Raw genomic sequence first — 18,658 nt, forward strand, 5'->3', positions numbered from 1 at the left:
ATCTCAAAATTAATGTTTAGTCTAAAGTATAATTTAACATAATTTGTACTTATTAAATCATAATGAATAGAGCTGCAACGTTATTTCAATTAATCGTTTAGTCGATTAGCAGAAAATTTACTCATTTGATTATCGATGAATCACTTTTTAAAGCACAAAAATATTAAATATTCTCCCTATGAACTGTACACTGCAGTACTTGAGTAAATGTACTTCCCACTTTTACTTTTCTGTCATCACTCAAAAACGATATATTATTCTGACATCTATATCCGGTAGAGGCTTTTATTTTGTAAAGACTCCGGAAGTGTGCGGTCCCCTCGCTCTGTGCTGTCAGCTGTTGCGGTGAGATTGTGTTAAGAGGCGGGACGCAGCTCAGTGCGTGTGTGACCGCAGCCTGATTAACACTCACAGTTCAACTTTTTAACTTTTCATTCGTAAAACCTTCATCATGGATCTGGACCCGACCGTCATCATCCCCGCGATCCTTTTCACCGTCGTTGCCATTTATTTCGCTTCTTCGCTCCTGAGCAAGAAGCCCGACGCCTCCTCTTCCTCAGCCGGGAACAAGAAGCCCAAAGTCGGCTACGGAGACGACATCCCTCCGTCCAGAGCTCTGGGAGAAGAGCTCCGACCCGCGCCCGCAGCCTCCCCGCCGCCAGAGCCTCCATCTCCGGCTGTGGAGGACATCGGAGCCGCTGAGAAGATCCAGGACTCACAAGTCAAGGTAAGATCGATCGATTCTGTTTTTGATCAATGTATTGCTGTATGAAATATCTAATAGTGACATTGGTTATTGTCTCTGAACAAACAACAGTTTTTTCTTATCAAACTTTAATTTTCTAGTCAGCAAAAGTCAAAATAAGAAGAACATAAAGACATTTTTGTGCCAAATATGATCAACATACATATAAAATGAAATATACGTATTATATTTTGATGACTTAAATGAGTTTAAAAATGTTAAAAATAATAAGTAAATAATTGTTAAGTGACAGGATAATTAAAGTGTACACTGTTGTTCACACTGCATATATACACATACAGGCATAGTAATACTCTGGAAATACTTCATGAAGTACTTTATTACTAATCAAAGACAAAATGTTATGTTCATGTTCAAATGTTATTTTCAGTGATTGTTAAGTAGATTCTTTTTGCAATTAATTATGTATTTGATAAAATGTCACAAAGTAGTGAAACCAAGAGCTCAAAGTGACGTCTTCAAATGTCTCGTTTTGTTCGACTGAAACCCCCCAAAATATTCAGTTTACTGAGAAGTAAAACAGAGAAAAGCAGCAAATCTGTCAACATTCATCAGCCTCAGCTGTGTTTAATCAGCTAATGTTAGCATGCTAACATGCTAAGCTAAGATGGGGAACATCAGCGTGTTAGCATTTAGCTCAAAGTCCAGCCTCATGGAGCTGCAAGCTGTTGACTCTGCTTTTTATAAAATTTCAAATTAATTGATTATCAAGTAATTGCTGGTTGATATATTTTTTTGTTGATTCACTAATCGATTAATTGATTAGTTGTTTTCACTTGATGCCTCCATCACATCTTTGACAACCACGTTTGAGGGATATTTATTGTTTTTGCATAAACTCAAGGCCCTCTTACTAGCTTTTTTCCCAGAGCATTCAACTGCACATCGCGGTCTGCATCAGCTCAATTGTCCTGAAGAATTACATTAAAAGTGTCGCAATAAAGGCTCCTATATTGTTTTTCTCACATATTAATACTAATATTGGCTTTATTAATAATTAAGCTTTAGTAGATAGTTGCATGAGTTGACGCTGATGGTAGATTGGACTTGTTGGGGGACAAAGTGGATCCAATCAGGTCGATCATTAGAGCTGCTCTTACATCCCACCTGCACGTTAATTGCCTTTATTAGACGTCTCTGATTGGACGGTTTGGAGCTCCACCTGCTGTCTGTCACTAGTGTTGGACTCACTTCAGGTATTAATAATTGAATCAAAACTATATTAGCCGACTGCGGCTTTGTTGTAGTATGTTGTTGTGTAGCTGGGTGGAGCCTGTTAGCAGTCCTGCTAACTGTTAGCAGTCCTGAGAGTTAGCTAACTCCTTTCCACTGTGGGGTTGTCAGGCAGCTGTCCGCCTCATGCTAATGCTAATGCTACAGAAACAGAAGCTGGCCAGGCAGCGCAGAGCACCGCTGACGCTAACAAAGCTAACGTTTGAACAAATAGAGCTCCTCAACGTCATGAGAGTCATAGAATGTCAGAATTCATTTATCCCGTCTGTTCTACCTGAACAGATGTTTTCAGCAGCTTTTCTGACATTTGATACATTTAATCAAGGAAATAATTAACCGATAATGAAAATAATCGTTATTTGAAGCCCAGGACTTAAGTCTGTTGTGTGGAGGTTGGAGAACGATTATTAATACTCAAATACCTACTTTTGGCAGCAGTTATGGGCCACGTCAGAAGCTACTAACCTGAGCTGTGATTGTTAACACGTCCGATAATCGATTAAAGAACTGTGTTGGAGTTTATCTCATCATGTTTAATGTTTGGCTGCCTGACGCCCAAATACGGTCGCCGTCTTTTCCTCGTACAGCTGCTGATTACAGCTGATTATTTGCTTGTGCACGCGGTGACGGACCTTTATGAAAATGTTGTCCACGGCTGAGGCCCTGTGTTCGCCCTCCTGAAGCATTTGAATGTCTGCTGATGTTACTGTGGTTATGAGTCGAAATGCAAATCGGGGATCAGGTTGTTAGCAGCAGGACCGAAGCCAGTTAGTCTCCAGAGGTCACCCGGCATGTTGACCCTGGTTTGTTGCATCTTTTAGACCTTTTTCACCTGAAGCAGAGCCTTTTGAAAAGCCTGGAGAATGAGCTCACCGCTGCTGTAGCATGCGACGGACTGACGTCTATATTTGGTGCCAAACATGAACCCTATATTTACACCTGAGTCTGTTCACGGTGTCACATGTCTGAAATGGACTCTGGTGCTGCAGGGACAGGTGGAGGTGGGTGTGACGGAAGGCTGTTCTGAGTATTTCATCCTGCTGATTCAGGCTGAACATCTCTCAACACTGTGAAGGGGGAGCTCCCCCTTCTCATCTGTGATTGGATGTTTGTTGATGAAATGCACCTTGGGAGACGTAGTTGACTTCTGTCCTTCAGTGTAGCTTTTTATCAAAGATCACAGCTGTTTGATGATTCAACAGATTCTACTTCTGGAATCTTTGTTCTCTTTGCTGCTGTATTAAATTCACTCTGAGTGAATTATTATTATTATTAACAGACAGAAGTGATGAAACACATGGACCTCACAACATACTGTATGTCATGTTGTTACAAGCCACATATAAAGCAGCTAAAGGCCTTCAGTCACGCCCTCCTCTTCCACTGATAACGTTATCCAACACACTGAGAGGCCTGTCGCTGTCTGTATCACACAGCAGCAGCAGAGCATCATGGTACATTTTACAGTTTTCTTTGTGTAAACGTCCACATAAAGGAAGCTCTGTGTCTGTGAGCCTGCGGAGCCGAAACACAGCCAGTCTTGTTGTTTCGGCCTCCGTCTGTTACGACCGAAGCTGCAGACCAACTGAATCAACCTGACAAATATGTATTATACAAATAAGTATTTCTGTTTTACTTTCTTTGATTTTAAACTTAAATTGAATGCAAAGTCGGACAGAAGATCCACACTGATAGCTCCCAATAAATGTAATTTAAAGTAGAAGTCTGGAGATATTCTGTATTAGTTCAGCAGTGAATGTATCTGCTAACAAGTGTTTCATCAGTGAGCCTCACTGTTGTTTCCTTCATCACCATGAACACACACTCTGTAGTTCATCTTGACCCACACACACCGTCCTGCTGCCCCAAACACTCACTAGAGCACCACATGTGGATTCATCCGCCGCTGAAAATAGTCCCCAACAGATGCACTATTTCCTGCTGTTTGATTAAAAACTGCAGCGAGCAGCTGTTGGAGGACTTTTGGTGGTAAATCCGTTGTTATGGAAACTGAAGACGTGTGACGCTGCAGTGATTGACAGGTGAAGCAACAGCCAGTTCATTCACAAAACCTTCCCCTATGTGACGGAGCCTTTCAGGTATTACAAATATGCACAAACTCTTATTAAGACTTTTGCACCCAAAACATGAAAATGTAAACTTTTAAGCGTGGTATTAGTACTGTTACGTCAGTAAAGGATCTGAGTACTTCCTCTTCTTCTCTGGATTTTGCCCAGTAGCTAAAAACTGTTTGTTTCTTCTGCTGGACTCAAACTCCACTGGAATGATCCAGTAATCAATAACCAGGTTCTTTCCTGCAGTGTTTTCATGTTTCAGTCTGAGCTCCTGCTTCCTGTTTACTGATGGACAACCTGCAGCCGCTCCGTGTATCTGTGCCATCTGTGGCCCTGTGACATTTATGTTCTTAGCATGTTGTTCTGTTCCTTCTTCTAAAGTTACAGCTGCCTGGGCTCCACCTCCGCCCACACTGCAGCCTCAGAGGGCAGAAAGCTGTTTGTAGTCTTTTGTTCTCATCCAGGTCGAGTTTTTTAAAGTTAACTGCATGGGACAAAAAATGTGCTGATTTAGTTGGAAATTGGAAAAGTGTCTTTAAGTGAAAAAGGTGAGCTTAGTTGAATGAGTTGAAGTTTCTCGTCTCCTCTCCCTCCTCGTTCTTGGAAAGCGACCACAGTGTTGCTCGTAGCGATGCAGCTCTCCATATATGGAGACGTGAGCGTGTACACGTTGGATGGTGTTGGAGTCAGCTGTTCTCTGATCAGCACAGATGTCAGATGTTTCTACATCATATCGACCATCACAGGGCCGCTCCCACAGTCTGTCTGTTTGTCATGATTCCAAAATATTTCATGGTGCCCTAAAGGATTTAGTGAAAGTGCCCCCAGAATTTTATTTCACATGTTTATTTAATTCCCAGATTTCTGCGGTACCCATAAAATCTATTTGCAATTGTCCAAATATTTGTTAAAATCTCTATTTTTCTATAGTGAGCCCCCGAAACTTCAGTCATAATTTAGAGATGTTGTTATAGCCCCCCCACACGTCCTCCATCTTTAGTCCATGAGTCAGGCTGAGTCATCCAGGGGGCGTGGCCTGTGTGGCGTTCACAGACCTCTCATCTCTTTGGGTTTTATCAGGCTGCCATGGCCTCCTCTGTTGTGTGACATACCTCTGCTGGTATTTCCCCCCTGGCCTGGCACAGTTCCTGCCTCTCCTCCCTCTGAAGCCCGGCCCGGTCTGGCCCGGTCTGGTCTGGTTAGTGCTCACAGCTGTTGGTATCAAATCCAGCAGAAAACAATGGCTTCATATCACAGCATCGCAGCTAATTCCTCCTCTGTGGTGATTTCACTGCCGCTGCTGCCTCCAGCCCGCCAGAGAGGACACATCCCGGCACATCCTGGTTTTGGTCTTTTTCTGGCCACGATGAAGCACTGCAGTCCAGTCAGAGTTTACAGTAACAGACAGAAAGAGAGAGACAGAGAGTCGGTCCACAGCAGCTCTTTATAACAGAAAACCAGCACTGAGCGCGAGTTGTTCTGCTTCTGTTTTCTTCTGAAGCCAAGATGGCCGAGCTCTTTATTAAACTCACCCAAAACTTTGTGATGTGTCTCAAGTCCGTTAAACACACTTGAGTGAAACACAAAAACCCATTTATTTCCTGATTTCAGTCGAGATGTGTCCGTCTCCTCCTTTACTGGCGGTCTAAAGGCTGGTGAGGGTGATACTGATAATATTATGAGGACTCAGCTGCATCATACAGGACAGAGCAGCCACGTGTCATTAAAGAACAGACAGCAGGTCAGTCAGGCCGACGGCAGCTTTACAGACAGATGGACGCAGACTGAACTTTGGAATTAAAAAGCGTGTTTTTTATTTATAATTCCTCGTAAACGGTTCGAGCTCAGAACCAGTCCTCAGTTAGTCTCGCTCCAGACCTTTCCATCACCGCGGGCGCCTCTGATTTTCTCACTAATTTAAAATAAGTGTTGTTGTGTTGTGCTCAGTAACGGCTGTTTAAAATACAGCTGAGCCAATCAGAGCTTTGTGGGCCGGATTAAGACCGGAGACGGACATTATGTTCCTGAGCCAGAGCCGCAAAACTGGCAGCAAAGTGTGGATGAGATGTTCGCACAGAAATAACAATTTCTTCTATTATAGTGAGAAAGTGAAAGCACTGCAGCTTCTGACGGGACAGACATGTCACTCACTGCTGACTGCTTTAGAAACATGCAGTTACTCAAGTACAAACACTTACTCACTAAGTAGTACTTGTACTTTGCTTGAGTCTTTCGACTTCTCCTCCACCAAATCTCAGAGGGAAATATTGTCCTTTTGACTTCACTCCATTTGTCTGACAGTGACTTTACAGATTAAAACACCTGAAGAGTTTATAAGATCTGATGTTTTATTATTAATGAAACTCCAACAGTTTATTAAGTCCAGCTGAATGGATCAGTGGACTGACAGGAAGTGGACTGATGGTGCGAAACCATTTCCTGGTTCCAGCTGTTCAGATGCAGATGTGCTGCTTTCCCTCTGAATGCTGTTAATAACTGTAATGTCTTGTTAATGATGTGGAGCTTTGTGAAGGCGTCACTTTGGGCTCTGGCTCATTGTGACGGCATTTCTCACTAGTATTTTTATGGCGTGGTATTTGTACTTTTAGTGAAGTATCAGTAGATCTGAATACTTCCTCCATGACTGGACAAAATAACATGAACACATTTTCGAGCTGAATAATGAAGAGAAACAAAAGAAGGATTCAGTGTGATCGCGAGGTTCGTTCTGGATGTGAACGCACGTGTTCACCTGCGTCAGTCGGTTTGAGGTGAACACCTTGAGTCGGCCTCTGCAGACGTCTCCCCGCAGAGAACAGAGGACGTGTCTCGTTGTCTCCTCCGTGAATGGAGGCGGCGTCAGAGAGCCGAGGGAACAATGAGTCTTGTGTTTAGACAAAGATGGAAGCTCTATTCCAACATGGGGAAGGGTTACTGGTATTTGTTCCTCAAGCGTTTCATTCATGGGAAGACCCTGAGTTAAGTGATGCAGTGGAGCTAACAGCCATTTCCAAAGATGATCTCAAAGATGTTGCCTCATAGACACGGCGTCATTATCGGACTGGTGCTTTCTCCCCTGTCAGTCTTTGTATGTCTGCACATGTTGAGGGGGGTGTACATGGGGCTGTTGTAGATCCGATCTTTTTTTTTTTTAGTCTCTCCAAAACCAAAAACACAAGCAGAAGTGTAAGGACTGGATTAGACAAGTGTTTATCTGCTCTTATGTGACCTGAAAATGTCAACATGCTCGGCTAACTACCCGCTTTAACACCAAGAGTTAGCATATCATTAGCTGAAGCCATTATTTTGTGGGGGTTACGTTAGAAAAAGCCCCACTGGGCCTGGATGCTGGATGGAGTTTCGGCTAACGTTAGCGTCCTGATCTGATGTAGAATGAGTATTTCCACACTCATCTGTTGGGACTTTTACTTAAGTAAAGGACCTGACTACTTCTGAGACCGTTTTTATCCAACTCGCAGAGCTAATGCCACTTCTACAGCTAACAAAGTGATGCTAGGGACCGTGACCTTTAATTCTGTCTGAGATCAAGGTCCTGTTGTTCCAGAAACGATGAATAATTTAGGTGATGATTCCCCGCTCGCCGTTATCGCTGTAACCTGTGTATATGAGCCGTGTGAGAACAGAGAAGACATCTCGGGATAATGTCTCTGTGATGTGAGAGGAGAGGAGCTGTGTCCTCGCCCTCCTGGCAGCTGTGGACGAACAGCTTGCTGATCTCACATGGCGTCCTCAGGCTCTTCACCCACTGGAGCCGCTTCCTCTTTAGTGTCCGCTCAGGTTGTTCACTAAATTCCTCGCATGCCGGGAGGTCTGATGCCCGGCCTCTGCGCCCTGTTACAGAGCTAAGATGGCTTTTAAGAGTGAAGCACTCAGTGTAATGTTACGGATCGGGATATATTTACCAGGAAGGCTCTCGGAGGTCGTGAAGGCCGAGACGGCTCGGACTAATCCAGAGAGGCGGCGCTCATTTTCCTAAATTACATTTGACTTCTTTTTAGTTTTTTGATTTGATTTTTAATCATTTCAGTTTGACTTTTTGAGAAATTTTGTCAATTTTGTGTTTTATCTCGATTTTATTTATCTGAGAGTCTTGATTTAGTGTCTCATAATCTTGATTGTGCATATTATAATCTCGATTTAGTATCTTTTAATCAAGATCTTGTAATCTTGAATTTATCCCTTTTTATTTTAGTGTTTGTGTTTTATTCATTCTTCACAGTTCATCTATTTGGTCTTGAGCTTCCATAACTTCCTCTAATGCTGTTTGTTTGAATCAGAAATATCACAGTCATTGCCTGAGCGGATAACATCACACATGATGATCTCATGTAGGACTTACTCACCCAACAAACATATTTGACCAATTTAGGCCGGCAGTACAAGCCGGGCCTGTGTTTCAGCTAAGAATACAGTTTATCATCCTGCTGACTCATAAAATGATTTAATGACTCTGCATTTAGCATCGTGACCCAGAACACTTGGTTTCAGCAAGTCGGCTCTTTGGTGTTCACATTATTTTGGTGTTTCATGGCTCAGGAATTCAGAGGCCGAGGCAGGGACCAGAGTTTCAGGCAAAATGGATGCCATTCCAGTCTGAGGGTGTGAGGGAGGGCTGCTGTGGGATCAAGAGACCAGGCAGGCAGCAGACAGGGCTGGTTTAATAGTTAGGTCTGGTTTAATAAAGTCAGGACTGGTTTAATAAAGTCAGGACTGGTTTAATAAAGTCAGGACTGGTTTGATACAGTCAGGACTGGTTTGATACAGTCAGGTCTGGTTTAATAAAGTTAGGTCTGGTTTAATAAAGTCAGGACTGGTTTAATAAAGTCAGGACTGGTTTGATACAGTCAGGTCTGGTTTAACACAGTCAGGTCTGGTTTAACACAGTCAGGTCTGGTTTAACACAGTCAGGTCTGGTTTGATACAGTCAGGTCTGGTTTGATACAGTCAGGTCTGGTTTAATAAAGTTAGGTCTGGTTTAATAAAGTTAGGTCTGGTTTAATAAAGTTAGGTCTGGTTTAATACAGTCAGGACTGGTTTGATACAGTCAGGACTGGTTTGATACAGTCAGGTCTGGTTTAACACAGTCAGGTCTGGTTTGATAAAGTTAGGTCTGGTTTGACACAGTCAGGTCTGGTTTAATACAGTTCGGTCTGGTTTGATAAAGTCAGGACTGGTTTAATAAAGTCAGGACTGGTTTAACACAGTCAGGTCTGGTTTAATAAAGTTAGGTCTGGTTTAATAAAGTCAGGACTGGTTTGATACAGTCAGGTCTGGTTTAACACAGTCAGGTCTGGTTTAACACAGTCAGGTCTGGTTTAATAAAGTTAGGTCTGGTTTAATAAAGTCAGGACTGGTTTAATAAAGTCAGGACTGGTTTGATACAGTCAGGTCTGGTTTGATAAAGTTAGGTCTGGTTTGACACAGTCAGGTCTGGTTTAACACAGTCAGGTCTGGTTTAATAAAGTTAGGTCTGGTTTAACACAGTCAGGACTGGTTTAACACAGTCAGGTCTGGTTTGACACAGTCAGGTCTGGTTTGACACAGTCAGGTCTGGTTTAACACAGTCAGGTCTGGTTTAATAAAGTTAGGTCTGGTTTAATACAGTTAGGTCTGGTTTGATACAGTCAGGTCTGGTTTGATACAGTCAGGTCTGGTTTAACACAGTCAGGTCTGATGCATTTCACTGTCTGACCTCCCATGATGCCACCAGTTGTCACAGTAGTGAGTCTTCAGTTGCAGAGCTGTGGCGTCCGTCCAGGTCGAGGCTGGATTTGTCTGATGGGACCAGACAGGGACACTACAGTCTCATTTCGTCTTCTGTGCTTCTGTTTTTCTCCCTCTAATATGAAATAAACATGTTGTAACAAAGACACAACATCACTTTAGTTTGTCTTCTGATGAGAACAGATATATACATATACATATACATATATATATATATATATATATATATATTTCATCTCTGTGCGTCCAGTAACATAACCAGGATGTGTTTAGCCTAGCTTAGCACAGAGACTGGAAGCAGGGGAAACTGTAAATAATAATTAACCTTCCAAATACTCCAAAGCTGTACTCAGTGTATCTTGTTAGCTAAGTCACCAAGCCATCCTGCAGTTTGCAGGTGTTAGCCTCGAAGCTAACTCTAAGCTAAAGGGGCCGAGGTGGGAGGTTTTCCCATTCTTCCCATTCTGCTGCCAACGGGACTCAGAAGCTCCCGCTGAAAGGGGACCTAGGACCACTTCAGGTTGAGCACTGAAGAGGGTTTAATTTGTCCTGGTGTCAGCAGCAGGCGGTGGCTGATCCTCAATGAGGAGCTGCATCTGACAGTAGTCCCTCCCACACAAGTCTGAGAGGTCAGAGGTCAGCGGTCCGGTCAGCACTCAGTACAGCAGAGTGTGTTTCGTATCATAATGTTAATATTAGTTAATGAAGGTGAGCCAGCATGTGTAATATTGATGTTATTAATTACACATGTGGCCTGCTGTGAAAAAGGTCTAATACAGATATCGATATCAGTCATATCATATCAATACATTTTGTTGTTTGTTTTTAAGAATATGAACCCAGATATGTAGCGGGACATTTTACAGTGTAAAAACTCAACTTGGTGGACAAACTCTGTAATGGAGACAGTTTCTAAATGTTTAAATATGCTGATGCGATGTCTTTAGTATTGATCAGTATCCCTACGATCAGACAGTCTTTGTTGATCAGTAATGTTTTCTCACTGTAAAGAGGAAATATGAAAGTCTGAATACTTCCTCGGACCTGGATCCTGTTGTGGTCTCACATGTAACTGACAACACGCAGTGAGGCTGTCGGTTTGTTCACAATCACAGGATTATTTCACCAACAACGTCTCCTTCAATAGACTACAGACTGATGGGGGTCTGTTGGCACTTCACGGCTTCTATTTGTCTCTCAGTCTGTCTCTCAGTCTGTCTCTCAGTCTGTCCATCAGTCTCTCAGTCTGTCTCTGTCTGTCTCTCTGTCTGTCTCTCTGTCTGTCTCTCAGTCTGTCTCTGTCTGTCTCTCAGTCTGTCTCTCAGTCTGTCAGTCTGTCTCTCAGTCTGTCCATCAGTCTCTCAGTCTGTCCATCAGTCTGTCCATCAGTCTCTGTTTTATCACCAAAACACTGATGAAACAAACTGCTGATTTGAAGCAGCTGCTCACATCAACTGTTCACTGTTTTCTTTGTTTGTCTTTGTTTGTCTATCCAGGCTGTCCCAGAACCCGTAGCAGCACCAGAACCTGTCCCAGAACCCATAGCAGCACCAGAACCTGTCCCAGAACCCATAGCAGCACCAGAACCCGTAGCAGCACCAGAACCTGTAGCAGTACCAGAATCTGTCCCAGAACCTGTAGCAGCACCAGAACCTGTCCCAGAACCCGTAGCAGCACCAGAACCTGTCCCAGAACCCGTAGCAGCACCAGAACCCGTAGCAGCACCAGAACCTGTAGCAGCACCAGAACCCGTAGCAGCACCAGAACCTGTCCCAGAACCTGTAGTAGCACCAGAACCTGTCCCAGAAACCGTAGCAGCACCAGAACCAGTTACAGTAACAGAGACTGTACCAGAGCCAGAACCTATCCCAGAGCCAGAACCAGTACCAGAGCCAGTATTAGTACCTGAACCAGTCCCAGAAGCAGCTGCAGTCCCAGAACCAGTATCTGTACCCGAACATGTCCCAGAACCTGTTGCAGTACCTGATCCAGGGCCTGTGGCTGCGTCTGAACCAGTATCTAAAGAGGTCCAGCAGCTTGTGGCTGAACCTGAACCTGAGCAGTCTGTACCTGAGCTGATGCCTGGATCCACAGAAGACCACCTGCTGACCCCTGAACCTGTTGCAGAGGCATCACCCAAGCCTGAACTAGAACCTGAACCAGAGACCGTCCTGAATGGTAAGACCTCTGTATGTCTCTCTGCTCTTAGTAGTTCTACTTTGCCACTAAGTACTCTCTCCACTGCAGGAATTGGCCAGGTGTGGCCGGTCCAGGTGTGGCCGGTCCAGGTGTGGCCGGTCCAGGTGTGACTGATCCACATCAAATTCAAAGCAAATGAAAAGAAACCCAACAGCATTATTTCTTGTGTTTCTGTTCTCAGTTGAGCTTGTTGCCTTTCAGACTATGAGCAGGTCCTAATGCTAACAATAAAAATAATAATGTAATAATTAGTATAAAGATGGCCGACGCGTCTCCACCACAGACTGTGTATAAAGATGGCCGACGCGTCTCCTCTTCCTCCCCACTGTACTGAAATGAAGTCAAACTCTCCAGGATACGGCCGCTGCCATCTTGCGCTGGTGACGTCATTTGGAGCCATAGTCTGCGCAGTGGTGATTGGGGGTGGGGCTACGGCGCGAGGCCACGCCCACACACGGAGGGCGGGGCTTATAACATATACTGCAGCCAGCCACTAGGGGGCGATCAAGACATTTTGGCTTCACTTTTGGGGAGTCGTAATGTCGTCCGTCTGACCAGCTGTTTACTTCCTGTTTACTTCCTGTCTCCTCAGTGTCGTCCACTGACAGTGTGGCAGTGTATTGACGGTGTGTGTGTGTGTGTGTGTGTGTGTGTGTGCATGCTGTATCAGTGGGTCAGTTGGTGTGTGTAGACGTGGAGCAGCCATCTGCTTCAGGAGGATGATACTTAATCTTTAACAGTCAGTAAAGCACTTGGCTGCCCTGAACAGCAGCCGCTGTCCAGACTGACAGTCTGCTTTGTGTCCCTCCAACCTGTGACACAGCAGGTGGAGCAACAGGTGTGTGTGTGTGTGTGTGTGTGTGTGTGTGTGTGTGTGTGTGTGTGTGTGTGTGTGTGTGTGTGTGTGTGTGTGTGTGTGTGTGTGTGTGTGTGTGTGTGTGTGTGTGTGTGTGTGTGTGTGTGTGTGTGTGTGTGTGTGCACGGCATTATTAACCACTTGTTCAAGTTACATATTAAGTGCTAATGTAATAGTCATGAGGGTCTTACTATAAGAATGATGATGATGAGTGTTTAAATGCTGATTCCAGGTCAGTCAGTAACATGTGGGCTGTCCTCTCTCTCTGTGTCAGATGTGGCTGCAGCTGAAGATAAAGTGAAGTTCACTCCCGGAAAGAAACAGAGCAAGTTTGAGACGCTGATGACGAAGGAGGAGATCGAGGAGGAGCAGAGGTCAGTTGAACCCCCCCCCCCCCCCCACCTGCCTGCCTTCATGCTGGTGATGCTACCAGGCGTGACATATGACCTGTCGTATGCATGCTAATACAAACACTTCCCGCTCTCTGCCCTCTTTTATTTAGTTTCATCCTTCGCGTGTCCCCTGCATGAAACGAAAGGCCGGCTGGTCTGAGAGGGAGCTGCTGCAGCTTTAATCCTGTAGCGGGAGGTGGGGGGGGGGGGGGGGGCTGTTCTCTCAGACACGCATAGAAACTTTCAGGTGTTGAACTAAAGGAACTAAAATAGACTCATGGATAGTGTCACCTCGCAGAAAGAGTTAGCCGAGCTATCATCCATGCTAGCACGTTATCATTCTTACATCCGACAGCTGTTTTTGAGTCACTAAAGAAATTAGCGGTTAGATTTCAACATTGGTGGAAGAAGTATATAATCAAAAAGCAACAGTATCACCGTGTAAAAATACTCAAGTAAAAGTCCTGCCTGTTTGTTGGTCTTCATGGGTCCAAACATGTTGGACCTGTTCGGGTTTAAACTGACGTAGCTGACGTAGCCACTGTCAGCTTGCAGACCACCTTTAGCTGTCGATGTAATTTACTGTAATTCTGAAAAAGGAGCCTCACAAGCTGAATCTGACTAGAAAAGGTGTTTTCTCCTGGTCAATAATTGCTTTCTTCTGGCCGTAGTTTGAAATGAATGTGTGAAATGACAGATTTACCCAGCATGCCTCTGTGGGCTCTCCCTGAGGCCTGAGAGTGAACAGAGCGAGGCGTTATGTAACCCTCTCTGTCTGCCGCCTGAAGGTGGACGACGGTTTTCAGCCCAGTTAAAGGAAAGGAAAAGTACATTCTTCTGTTTAGTTTTCCGTTTACTGCATGTTTCTGTTTTTGTCAGCTGGGGGAGGGAACGTCTGCAGCTCCTCTGATTGGAGGCTCGTTCTGTTAAACTCCAGAAGCTCCTGAAATGTTTCTGTGGTTTGGCAGCGCTGCTTTATTGTGTTTCTGTTGAATTCTTAAGGAGAAGCAGAGGAGGGAAAGTGTTCTTTGTCTCTGTGTTGAGTTTGTTTCTCTTCTGTCTTGGAGCCAAATAACGTCACAGATGAATAAATATTTCTCCAGCAGAGGGAAAGAGTTTCATGCTGAACCTCGTCCAAGTTCCTCATTCCATCTCCCCTCACTAAGTTTCTATAAACCGAGCCGTGCCTGTGTGATGTTAGCGTCCACAGCCGCGCCCTCAACCACGGCTGGGTGTCAAACCTCAATACCGCCTGACCAAAACGAGTCCACAGCATCGAGCATCGGTACGTTTGGAAAGCTGGTCAGATTCATAACACGGCAGCGTATGAGGCTGGTTTTCTATGTAACTGCAGTTTATTGAAGGTGAACGTCCGGCTCCATGTAGAAAAGCTTGTTATGAGAAGCCAAAGGTCGCAGAGGCCGATGTGCTCACCTCCCAGAACTCACTGTCGCGTCATTAGAAAAATATCTTAATAAATATGTAATTCAACATCATTTAGTATCAGAAGTCAGGTGTTGTCGTTGGCGATACCCAGCCATCCCTCCACTTCAGTTCATCCATCCGTCTTGCTCCTCCTCCTGGTTCCAGGTCTGCGGGAATCTCCGAGCATGACGCCCCAGTTTTTGTGGATGATTTAATGTGCAACAACAAATGTTGTTTGTGTGTTTGCTCTCAGCAGAGAGTCTGACTGCCTCCACCTTTATCTTTTCAGGATAGAGCTTACGTCTGATTTTACCTCTCTATAATCAACCTCAGCAGACATACAGTGTTAGGAAGGACGTGGTAAGGAAATGTTTCTATTGAATCACCTCCCAATAACAGTCCTCTCCCCACACCAACACCTCACAAGTACGGATCGACTGATACTGGATCAAAGTCCAAAACCAAAGTTTCCAATAAGCCTCGAATCCATTGAGAGAGATTTTCTCACAACCTGTATTTTATTTTAATTATATTAATAGTAATTTACATTGAATGTGAATGTAAATAACAGAACCAGATAAATGTGCAATAAAAAGTACCAAAAACAAATGAAAGGTTTTAGCAATGAGTCACTTGGCAGATTCAATATACATGATTTGCTTCTATATTTTACACAGAAACACAATCAGTGAATGGAAGTTTTATTTGAATGCAGCTCTTCAGAGACGGGGACGTTTTTCTGTCTCTAGAATTTTCTTCTTCTATAGATTTCTTTCATTTGTACATTGTGAGCAGAAAATAAGAAATCCATCTTCATTCAAGATGTCATCATTAAAGTGACAGAAACTAATAAACTAATAATAATGATAATCTAATAATCTGTCTCTGACGTTCAGATGGATGTCAATGTCATGTCTGTGTGGGATTTAGTGCCATCCAGTGGTGAACTCCCCTCAGCCCCCCCTTTCTAAGCGTTCGGTTTGTCCGCTCTGGGCTACTGTAGAAACATGGCGGGCTCCGTGGAAGAGGAGCTGCTCCCTCTGTAGCTATGAAGGGCTAACGATGCTAACGATTCTTAGTTTCAGGTGATTATTCACTAAAAACATAATTATGAATATTATATTCCCGTTCTGCCAATAGATCCCCCTGAAGCCTACACACTGGTCCTTGAAGTTCAGAGTCAGGATAGGATTAGCCTAGCTTAGCATAAAGACTGGAAACAGGGGGAAACAGCTAGCCTGGCTCTGTCCAAAGTTCAAAAATACACCTGAAGCTCATAAATGAACACTTAGGGACTCAATCTGTCTACAAACAATATAACAATATATTTTAGGGGGGTTATCAGCTTTTTCAGGCGAGCTGATTCCCCCTCCCTTCAGTCTTTATGCTAAGCTAGGCTAACTGTGTCCTGACTCCAGCTCAGTACTGAACGCCAAATCTTTGATTTCCCAACTTTTGGTATAACTTACAATTGTTTTGAGTTTTAAAAGTGTTAATTATTTATTAAAAGCTATGTTATTGGGCACCCCCCCCCCCCCCCCCCCCCCCATGACGATGAGTCTGCTTAACACACAGACATGAGATTATTATCCTCCTTCTAGTCACACTCTTTAAGAGTATTTCCCAAAATACTACTACTAATCTTTTTACTTTATGTTCTGTCAAACCAGTACTTTTCATGTAGTAACTAAAGCTCCTGGCAGAATTTTCTGGATCAACCACATTGACGATGGGGATTATTGGCACAATATCTGGTGATCAATATCCATAAATAAATGATCAGTCTATCCCTACTGATTAGTCCACCTGTCGTCCCTGTGACGCCTTCACTGACCTCCTCCTCCTCCAGTCCTCCTGAGGCACCCTTTAACTGGAGCCACGTACCTGGGTCACATGGTTCACCTGTTCACGCCGAGACAGGCAGCGGTTACACCTGCACTACTGCAGCATGTTACAGTAGTACTGCAGTACGTTACAGCAGTACTGCAGCATGTTACAGCAATACTGCAGTATGTTACAGTAGTACTGCAGTATGTTACAGTAGTACTGCAGTACGTTACAGTAGTACTGCAGTACGTTACAGCACTACTGCAGCATGTTACAGTAGTACTGCAGTATGTTACAGCACTACTGCAGTATGTTACAGTAGTACTGCAGTACGTTACAGTAGTACTGCAGCATGTTACAGCACTACTGCAGTATGTTACAGTAGTACTGCAGTATGTTACAGCACTACTGCAGTATGTTACAGTAGTACTGCTGCAGTATGTTACAGTAGTACTGCAGTATGTTACAGCACTACTGCAGTATGTTACAGCACTACTGTATTATGTTACAGTGCAGTACTGCAGTATGCAGTAGTACTGCAGCATGTTGCAGTACTGCAGATGGAGTCATCCTCTTATTATTCACCTCCTGTTTGATCCCAGTTAACAGAAAACACACCAGTATCACATCTGAGTCCTGCCACTTGGTCCTGGAGCTAAAACCTGCCAGTAGAAACCAGTACACGCTCCCTGAAAGGGGACAAAAGGCCTGAGATGCTGGGAAGGCCAATGTGGGTCATGTGTTCTCGGAGGGGATAAGACGTCCATACAGGAAACACAAAAGATCCTATAGGAAGCTTCAGCAGGCTTTAAGAGGAAAGACAAAGGACACGTTGTCCGTCTCAGCGCTGACGCCAAGACGCCGTCTCGTTAACTCGAAGGTTAACGAACGAGTTGGTGACAAAGTGAAGACATCGGTGAGTCCAGGGAGGCAGGAACACAGAGGAAAGTCAGAGTCTGTGAAGGTTCTGGTGTTTGTGACTTTCAGTTCACTTCAACGTTACTGTCAACAAATAATACTGCAGTATACTGTAGACAGTGAGTACTACTACTATTATACAATACTCGCTCATAAACTTAATCCATGTCAGTGGTGGACAGAGTACTCAGATCATCTGAAGTAAAAGTACTAATACCACAGTGTAGAAATACTCACTGTAATGTTCATTTTCATTACTTTACATACTGCCGAGTAGCTTCGTCTGTAATAATGCATCATGATTTATTTGTTGATTATATTTTGTATTGATGTGAATCTGTAATGTAATGATGTGAAGTAAAAAGTACTTTATTTGCCTGTGAATTGTAGTCGAGTCGAAGTAGAAAGTAGTTTAAACCAAACAAGTAATCGATTAATGGAGAAAATAATCAGCAGATTAATCCATAATGAAAATAATCATTAGTTTCAGTCCTGATTATACTTACATACTTTTACTTAAGTAATATTTTCAATGCAGGACTTTTAGTTGTAACAGAGTATTTTACAGTGTGGTATTAGTACTTTTACTTCAGTAAAGGATCTGAATACAGTTTAATTGGGTGGGTGCTGCTCTGATTTTAGGAACCAGCTGCCAGAGTTCATATCAGCCTCGTACCAACACTGTTTGTTCATATCTGAGCCTCCCTGTTGCGTGTGAGCGCCCCCTGCAGGGCAAACATGGTTACTACACCTGTACATGTGGAAATATTCAAACACGAGGAAACACTTAACTCTGAATCGGGAACAGGTCGACTGTCTTTGTATTTTGGTGCATAACAGTCACAATAAATACAGAAAGAGAAAAGCTCTGCCAAGAATCACAAATATAATCTCTCTCTATATATATATATAGATATATGTGTGTGTGTATATATATATATATATACATGTGTGTGTATATATAAAACAGAATTTACAATGTATAGTGACAGTTAATATAATGTGTCATTATAAGGGCACATATACAGTTTATATACAGTTAGCTACTGTAGTATACTGGTTCCCCCCAAAGGGTCACCAGATGAATCTGAGGGGTGGTGAGATGATTCATGGGGGAGGAACGAGCTGGTGAAACACTCTGCAGGTGTTACTGGTGCTTCATCACGTTCACGTCGCTCAGCCTCCATCTGGTGCTGGTTTCCTGTAACTGAGGACCGAGCGC

General features: G+C 43.7%; 1 protein-coding gene across 2 annotated transcripts in view; it reads left to right on the forward strand.

The window, feature by feature from the left end:
- The first annotated feature begins 397 nt into the window (after positions 1–397).
- LOC139300706 (protein TsetseEP) overlaps positions 398–18,658 on the forward strand; it is a 19,479-nt gene continuing 1,218 nt past the window's right edge. Inside the window, exons 1-4 of one of the 2 annotated variants that reach the window (XM_070923874.1) lie at positions 398–727; positions 11,316–11,997; positions 13,149–13,248; positions 14,981–15,042. In XM_070923874.1, the coding sequence (XP_070779975.1) occupies positions 452–727; positions 11,316–11,997; positions 13,149–13,248; positions 14,981–15,014 (1,092 nt within the window). In that variant the 5' untranslated portion in view covers positions 398–451 and the 3' untranslated portion in view covers positions 15,015–15,042. Of the gene's footprint in view, positions 728–11,315; positions 11,998–13,148; positions 13,249–14,980; positions 15,043–18,658 lie in introns of those variants that run through there. The other variant, XM_070923875.1, reaches the window with a different exon arrangement.

Source organism: Enoplosus armatus, chromosome 17 (genome assembly GCF_043641665.1).
Source record: "Enoplosus armatus isolate fEnoArm2 chromosome 17, fEnoArm2.hap1, whole genome shotgun sequence".
Lineage (NCBI taxonomy): Eukaryota > Metazoa > Chordata > Actinopteri > Centrarchiformes > Enoplosidae > Enoplosus > Enoplosus armatus.